The 8,244-nt window shown below is 46.5% G+C and overlaps 1 protein-coding gene across 1 annotated transcript; it reads right to left on the reverse strand.

Moving 5' to 3' along the window:
- Nucleotides 1-373: 373 nt before the first annotated feature.
- On the reverse strand, nucleotides 374-6,349 carry PLA2G1B (phospholipase A2 group IB). Its single transcript, XM_002823849.5, has 4 exons — nucleotides 6,136-6,349; nucleotides 4,144-4,303; nucleotides 3,195-3,322; nucleotides 374-576 (listed from the first exon to the last, which is right to left on the reverse strand). The coding sequence occupies exons 1-4, from the start codon at nucleotides 6,167-6,169 to the stop codon at nucleotides 452-454; spliced, it is 447 nt and encodes a 148-aa protein (XP_002823895.3). The 5' UTR covers nucleotides 6,170-6,349; the 3' UTR covers nucleotides 374-451.
- Nucleotides 6,350-8,244: the final 1,895 nt, after the last annotated feature.

Raw genomic sequence — 8,244 nt, forward strand, 5'->3', positions numbered from 1 at the left:
TAGGCAGAGTAGCCAGGCATGGCGGCTCATGCATGTAATCCCAACACTTTGCGAGGCCGAGCCAGGCAGATCACTTGAGCTGAGGAGTTTGAGACCAGCCAGGGCAACAGAGCGAAACTCTGTCTCTACAAAAAATACGAAAATTAGCCAGGCATGGTGGTGCATGCCTATGGTCCCAGCTACTCGGGAGGATGAGGCGGGAGGATTGCTTGAGCCCAGGAGGCGGAAGTTGCAGTGAGCCACGGTCACATCACTGCACTCCAGCCTGGGCCAAAGAGCAAGACTCCACCTAGAAAAAATAAATAAATAAAAATAAAAGAGTAGGCAGAGACCTAGTTTATAGACAGAGAATAAAACAATATCCAAACATGAGGTCTTTCAACAAGGTGCTTTATTGGAGGGTACAGTGTGAGATGAGGCAGATAGAGGTGATGCTTTTGAGAGGTGATATTCAACTCTGACAATACTTCTTGTTGTCCAGGTTCTTGTGTGCCTTGTTATATGGAGCTTTTGAAAAGCAGATGGCAGCGTTGCGGTCGCAGTTGCAAATGAAGGCCTCACACTCTTTGTTTTTGCCTTGAGAGGGATGAAAGGAGAGGAGTGAGCCAAGGTGGACCCTGTTTTGTACAATCTGGGGCAAGAAGAATTAACTGGAATAATCTGGCAGCCATTCCACTGATGCACATTTAGGGCTGACAGATTAAGTGAATACAAATACATCAGGATGCCCAGTTAAATTTGACTTTCAGATAAACAATGAATGCAATATTTGGGACATATACCCCCCAAAAAATTATCCATTGCTTATCTGAAAGTCATATTTATCTGGGCATCCTGTGTTTTTTTGTTTTGTTTTGTTTTTAAGACAGAGTTTCCCTTTTGTCGTCTAGGCTGGAATGCAGTGGTGCGATCTCAGCTCACTGCAACTTCCGCCTCCTGGGTTCAGGTGACACTCCTGCCTCAGACTCCTGAGTAGCTGGGACTACAGGTGCTCGCCACCGTGCCCAGGTAATTTTTGTATTTTTAGTAGAGAGAGGGTTTCATCATGTTAGCCAGGCTGGTCTCAAACTCCGGACCTCAAGTGATCCACCTGCCTTGGCCTCCCAAAGTGCTGGGATACAGGCGTGAGCCACCATGCCCAGCCTAGTTTCTCTACTTTAAAGCATGTATTTTAAAAATTATGGAACGTCCTTAAATGGAATACTATATAGACATTTAGAAAAATTAGGTACGCCTGCACATGGAAATTTTCCCAAATAAAAAAAGCTAGTGTATGCCCCAAAAATCTGGAGGAATATGTAACTGGTTATCTTTGGGTTATAGATGCCTTCCACTTTCCATAACAGATATTTATGTAGAGTTTGAAGCTGCATTACTTTTGGCTTGTTTATTTTGTAACCAAAATAAACAATAAGATTACAGTCAAAATGCATTTAAACTTTATTACATATAATGTATCTCTGCTTACCTTCAGGAATCTTATTAGTTTTGTTTCTCTCCGATCCTTTATTTTATTTATTTATTCTTTTGAGATAGAGTCTCGCTGTGTCACCCAGGCTGGAGTGCAGTGGTGGGATCTCGGCTCACTGCAACCTCTGCCTCCCAGGTTCAAGCAATTCTCTTGCCTCAGCCTCCCAAGTAGCTGGGACTACAAGCATGCATCACTACACCCAACTAATTTTTGTATTTTTAGTAGAGATAGGGTTTCACCATATTGACCAGGCTGGTCTCGAACTTCTCACCTCAAGTGATCCACCCACCTTGGGCTTCCAAAGTACTGTGATTACAAGCTTGAGTCACTGTGCCCAACTGAGTTATTTTTAATTAATATGAGCAAACATCCTTTAATGCAGGTTTCTTGTTCTAGTTGGAAACATTAAAAAGAAACTCTGTGTGTGTGTGTGTGTGTGTGTGTGTGTGTGTGTGTGTGTGTATTTCCCTGGGGAGAGGGTTCATAGCTTTCATCAGATTTGTAAATTTGGCCTTCTAAAGTGGAGCAGGAGGATGTATAAGCAAATTAAGCCATGTTATTCAGTGATTAAAATAGTAACAGTGGAAAAAACAGTAACAATAAAGGTTTGAGGCAATATGAAAAAGTCATGACAAGGTGATAAGTGAAAAGGCAGAATGCAAGATTGTATTTATTCTGCAAAGTTGTCAAGATTGTTTTAAAAAAAGAAAAAGAAAGTTTATATCTAGGCTATGCATTCATCAATTATTTACTGAGCACCTACTATATGTCAGGCACTGCTCTAGATCTGGGGATATAGCAATAAAGAAAATAGTCAGTAATCGGCCAGGCATAGTGGCTCATGCCTATAATTCCAGCACTTTGGGAGACCGAGGCAGGCAGATCACTTGAGGTCAGGAGTTTGAGACCAGCCTGGGCAACATGGTAGAACCCCATCTCTGCTAAAAATACAAAAAATTAGCCGCACATGGTGGTGCACGCTTGTAGTTCCAGCTACTCAGGAGGCTTAGGCAGGAGAATTGCTTGAACCCAGGAGGCAGAGGTTGCAGTGAGCTAAGCGGAGGTTGAGGTGATGGAGTGAGACTCTGTCTCAAAAAAGAAAGGAAGAAAATAGGCAGTAATCCCTGTTCTGTGGATCTTACATTCTATTGGAAAGATAGAATGTAAAGAAATAAGTGGCTGGGCATGGTGGCTCACGCCTGTAATCCCAGCACTTTGGGATGCCAAGGTAGGAGGATTGCTTGAAGCCAGGAGTTCAAGACAAGCCTGGCCAACATAGTGAGACCCAGTCTCTATAAAAAAATTTTTTTAATTAGCCAGGCATGGTGGTGCACGCTTGTAGTCCCAGCTACTTGGGAGGCCGAGGTCAGCAGATCCCTTGAGCTCAGGAGGTTGAGGCTGCAGTGAGCTATGGTCGCACCACTGTGCTCATGCCTGGGTGACAGAGTAAGACCCTGTCTCTAAACAACAAAAAAAACCCAAACCATCACCACTTACAAGCTGTGTGATCTTGGGCAAATAGCTCAGCCTTCTGAGCCTCAGTTTTCTTATCTGTTAAGTGAGGATAATTGTACCTATCCCATAGTGTTGTTGTGAGGATTAAAGGAGACACTGCTCAGAACCAAGAAAATTATAACTAAATCATGGCTGTTGTTACTATTATTTCCCCCCGGCCTACTGAGAACCTACTAGAATTCATAGGTCAAGGAAGGTGTAAACCTACTGCTACAGGTGATCGCCGAGCCAGAGCACGAGTATGAGTAGGTGTTGGTGTACGGGTTGTCCAGCAGAAATTTACAGCTGTCCAGCTTCTTGGCCTGGTCGTAGCAGTTGTCATGTGTCTGGCAGCACCTGGAAAGTGGGAAGGACAGCTGACATAGGAGTAAGGGCAGAGCAATAGGTCAGCCCTCACCTGCCCACTCTCAGGAAGAGGTGGGGATGAATTTGCCAAGATGCTTCAGGAGAAATGATCCTATGGCTTCAAAAAATATAAGTCCTTTTATCGTATATTTATTGGAAGCATTTTTTTTTTTTTTTTTTTTTTTTTTTTTTGAGACAGAGTTGCTCTGTTGCCCAGGCTGGACTGCAGTGGCACGACCTTGGCTCACTGAAACCTCCAACTCAGTCTCCCAAGTAGCTGGGGTTACAGGAGCTCGCCGCCACGTCCGGCTAATTTTTGTATTTTTTAGTAGAGACAGGGTTTCACCATGTTGGCCAGGCTGGTCTTGAACTCCTGACCTCAAGTGATCCACCCGCCTCGGCCTCCCAAAGTGCTGGGATTACAGGCATGAGCCACTGCGCCTGGCCTGAAAGCGATTTTTAACATGGTTGCAAGAATACAGTAAAATCCTGTATTCATAAGGTGCAGTGACACTTAACCACTGCTAGAAAATGACACGTGGATAGTTGCTGTGATGTTTATTGTTGCCACATTCTGCCACTGGAGGGTAGCATTGCCCACTGTTTTGTACGTCGGTCATTGTTTCCATCTCTAATGGGGAGCGTTCGCTACAGGGTCCTCTTGGAACATATTTCTTTATTTGACAAGAGGTGAAAATATGTTATCCTTAACAGATATGCAAGTCCCCTTTGTATGCCTCTTGAGATCCTTGGCGTGTGCCCCACCCCGCCCCCGGCAGGCACTCCAATTTTCCTCCAGGCGGATCACTTACTTGTCCAATTCATCCACGGGGGTGCCTGAGCCCCCCAAGCCACAGTAGCAGCCGTAGTTGTTGTATTCCAAGAAGGGGTCACTCCCCGGGATCACGCACTTGATCAATTTGCGGAACTGCCACACGGCCCGAGGGCTGATGCCGCTGTCGGCGGCGGCCACTGCAAGAAAACATAGCCAGAGTTCAAATCGGTCTGCCAGCACCCCGGGGACACAGTGCCTTCCTGCTCCCTCGGGCCCCACGCTGCTCCCTGACGCCTGCCAGCTGCCTCCTCTGAAGACCGTTGGACCCAGGAACCTGGTAAAGTGAAAGTGGGTAGAGGTTTTTTTTTTTAATGAAAACTTTATATATATAAAGTTTATATATATGTGTGTGTGTATATATATATATATATATTTTCTTCTTCTTCTTCTTTTTGGATCTCACTCTGTTGCCTCGGCTGGAGTGCAGTGGTGCAATCATGGCTCACTGCAACTCAGCCTCCTAAGTAGCTGGGACTACAGCCATGGGCCACCATACCCTAGTAATTTTTTGTGTTGTTTGTAGATACGGGGTTTTGCCATATTGCCCAGGCTGGTCTCTGGGCTCCTGGGCTCGAGGGACCCTACCGCCTCAGCTAGGATTACAGGCTTGTGCCACCCAGCTAGGCCTGATAGTTTTTTTTTTTTGAGACGGAGTCTTGCTCTGTCGCCCAGTCTGGAGTGCAGTGATAGGATCTCGGCTCACTGCAAACTCCGCCTCCTGGGTTCACGCCATTCTCCTGCCTCAGCCTCCCTAGGCCAGATAGTTTTAAGCTATCTGCATTGTTTATCCAGTGAATATTTATTGAGCACTTACTACATGCCAGGCTCTGTCCTAGGAGCTAGAGATATAGCAGTGAACAGATATTATAATAATAATAATAATCTCTAACCTCATGGAGCTTACAACCTAGTGGGAGAGAAAAACAATAAATAATAAATGTGATAAGGCCAGGCGTGGTGGCTCATGCCTGTAATCCCAGCACTTTGGGAGGCCGAGGCAGGTGGATCATGAGGTCAGGAGATTGAGACTATCCTGGCTAACACGATGAAACCCCGTCTTTATTAAAAATACAAAAAAATTAGCCGGGCGTGGTGGTGGGCGCCTTTAGTCCCAGCTACTGAGGAGGCTGAGGCAGGAGAATGGCGTGAACCCGGCAGGTGGAGCTTGCAGCGAGCCGAGATCACGCCACTGTACTCCAGCCTTGGCGACAAAGCAAGACTCTTGTCTCAAAAAAAAAAATAATAATAATAATAATAAATGTGATAAGTAAGGAAACTGGATTCTGCGTTAGAAAGGGGAAAAATAGAGCAGGATGAGGAGAATCTAAAAGGGAGGTCACCCAGCCTGGCCAACATGGTGAAAACCTGTCTTTACCAAAAAAATACAAAAAAATTAGCTGGGCATGGTGGTGTGTGCCAGCTACTTGAGAGCTAGAAGTCCCAGCTACTTGAGAGGCTGAGGCAAGAGAATTATTTGAACCCAGGAGACGGAGGTTGTAGTGATCTGAGATCACGCCACCGCACTCCAGCCTGGGTGAGAGTGAACCCTTGTCTCAAAAATAAAATAAAGTAAAATAAAAATAAAATAAAATAAATGGGAGATTGGCCTAACTACTTAGTTGACTAAGGTGGGAGGATCACTTGAGCCCACGAGTTGGAAGCTGCGGTGAGCTATGATTGTGCCACTGAACTCCAGCCTGGGTGATAGAGCAAGACCCTGTCTGGAAAAAAGAAAATAAAGGCAAGCTTTCTTAGCTCAGGCAATCTGAGTTCAGACTTGCAGGTTGAAAAGGTGCCAGCCTTGAGGGAACCCCAGTAGAGGAGCCCTTAAGCTCCACTGGGAACCTCGAATTGAGACTGCGGGGCTGGCCAGCCCTGTCTGCTGTGGCCTGTGGCCCCCATTCCAGAGGAGTGAGATCTTAGCTCACTTGGGAGAGAAAGGCGGGTGGAGCCGGGGAGACTTGCCTACCTGTGAGCAGCACAGCTAGCACAAGGAGTTTCATCTTGCAGTCAAGGAGGTGAGAAAATAACTGAGATGACCAGTCTCAGGTATAGTCTTATAGTCAGTCTCCACACACTCCCGCCCAGATAAGGCTAGAGTGTTTGCTCTGCTCTTGGCTGAGTCTGGGGCTGGCCTTGAATCTGTCTGTTGCAGGAATGACCCTGACGACTTGCCAGCATGGGATCACTGGAAAATATGTTATGCATTTGTCCTTAGCAACTGTTAACCAAAGGGATGGTTTCTAGAGTTTTCAGATCTTACAATCGTGACCCTCATACCCACCACTTTGTACTCAGCCCCGCTTCATGGGCTGGTTGGGGAAAGCAGAGCCGTCAGTTCAGTCGGATGCTGGGATAAGAGAGACAAGAAGGAAGTGCAGCCTGGGCAACATAGAGAGACCTCATCTCTAAAAAAAAAAAAAAAATGTTAACCAGGTGTGGTGGTGGATTGCACCTTTGATCCCAGCAACTCAGGAGGCTGAGATGGGAGGATCTCGTGAGCCAGGGAGATCAAGGCTGCAATGAACCATGACTGACCCTCTGCGGCAGAGCGAGACCCTATTTCAAAAAAAAAAAAAAGAAAAGAAAAAAGATTGCTGCCTGCAGCCTCCATGTCTTATCAAGTGCCTGAATCTGTGCACTGGGTCTGGTTGAATAGTCCCATCAGTCATGCACCTTGCAGATGAAGAGACAGGTTCAGAGAGTTGTGGTAATTGCCCAAGGTCACACAGTTGGCAAATGACAAAATAGGGCTCCAGTTTAGATCTGTCTGATTCCAAGGCAGAGGTTTTATTTTTTTCCACCACTCCCCTCTGCAGTGTGGGTTTGTGAGAAAAACCTGGGCTTTGGATTCCAAAGGCCTGAGTCTGAATTATAGAATACTAAAGGGCATTAGAACTGTCATATCAGAGGCCAGGCACGGTGGCTCATGCCTGTAATCCCAGCACTTTGGGAGGCCAAGGCTGGCAGATCACCTGAGGTGGAGAGTTTGAGACCAGCCTGACCAACATGGAGAAACCCTGTCTCTACTGAAAACACAAAATTAGCCAGGCATGGTGGTGCATGCCTGTAATCCCAGCTACTCAGGAGGCTGAGGCAGGAGAATGGCTTGAACCCTGGAGGCGGAGGTTGCGGTGAGCTGAGATCACGCCATTGCACTCCAGCCTGGGGGACAAGAGCAAAACTCCATCTCAAAAAAAAAAACCTGTCACATCACATATCTATTTATTTATACATATTTTTTGAGATGGAGTCTTGCTCTGTTGCCTAGGCTGGAGTACAATGGCGCGATCTCGGCTCACTGCAAGCTCCGCCTCCCAGGTTCACGCCATTCTCCTGCCTCAGCCTCCCAAGTAGCTGGGACTACAGGCGCCCACCACCACGCCCGGTTGATTTTTTTTTTTGTATTTTTAGTAGAGATGGGGTTTCACCGCGTTAGCCAGGATGGTCTCGATCTCCTGACCTTGTGATCCACCCGCCTCGGCCTCCCAAAGTGCTGGGATTACAGGCGTGAGCCACTGCGCCCGGCCAAATATCTATATAACATTGTTTAAGTGAAATTCACATAACATTAACCACATTTAAGTAAACAATTCAGTGGCATTTAGTACCTTCACAGTGTTGTGCAACTGTCACCTCTATGGGGTTCCAGAACATTTTCATCACTCCAGAAGGAAACCCTGTACCCATTAGCAGTCACACTCCCTCAGCCCCTGGTAACTGCTAATCTGCTTCTCTCTCTCTCTCTTTTTTTTTTTTTTTTTTGAGACAGAGTTTCGCTCTTGTCTCCCAGGCTGGAGTGCAATGGCACGATCTCAGCTTACTGCAACCTCTGCCTCCCAGGTTCAAGCGATTCTCCTGCCTCAGCCTCCCATGTAGCTGGGAATTACAGGCACCTGCCATCATGCCTGGATAATTTTTGTATTTTTAGTAGAGACAAGGTTTCACCATGTTGGTCAGGCTGGTCTCAAACTCCTGACCTCAGGTGATCCACACGCCTCAGCCTCCCAAAATGCTGGGATTACAGGCATGAGCCACCGTGCCTGGCCTCTGATCTGCTTCTCTGTCTATAGATTTA

Source organism: Pongo abelii, chromosome 10 (genome assembly GCF_028885655.2).
Source record: "Pongo abelii isolate AG06213 chromosome 10, NHGRI_mPonAbe1-v2.0_pri, whole genome shotgun sequence".
Classification (NCBI taxonomy): Eukaryota; Metazoa; Chordata; class Mammalia; order Primates; family Hominidae; genus Pongo; species Pongo abelii.

Coding starts and splice junctions, on each gene's coding strand:
- PLA2G1B (XM_002823849.5), bottom strand. CDS start 6,169: ATGAAACTCCTTGTGCTAGCTGTGCTGCTCACAG. Junction 3,323..4,143: donor CCCGTGGATGAATTGGACAA/GTAAGTGATCCG, acceptor CCCACTTTCCAG/GTGCTGCCAGACACATGACA. Junction 577..3,194: donor CTCGGCGATCACCTGTAGCA/GTAGGTTTACAC, acceptor ATCCCTCTCAAG/GCAAAAACAAAGAGTGTGAG.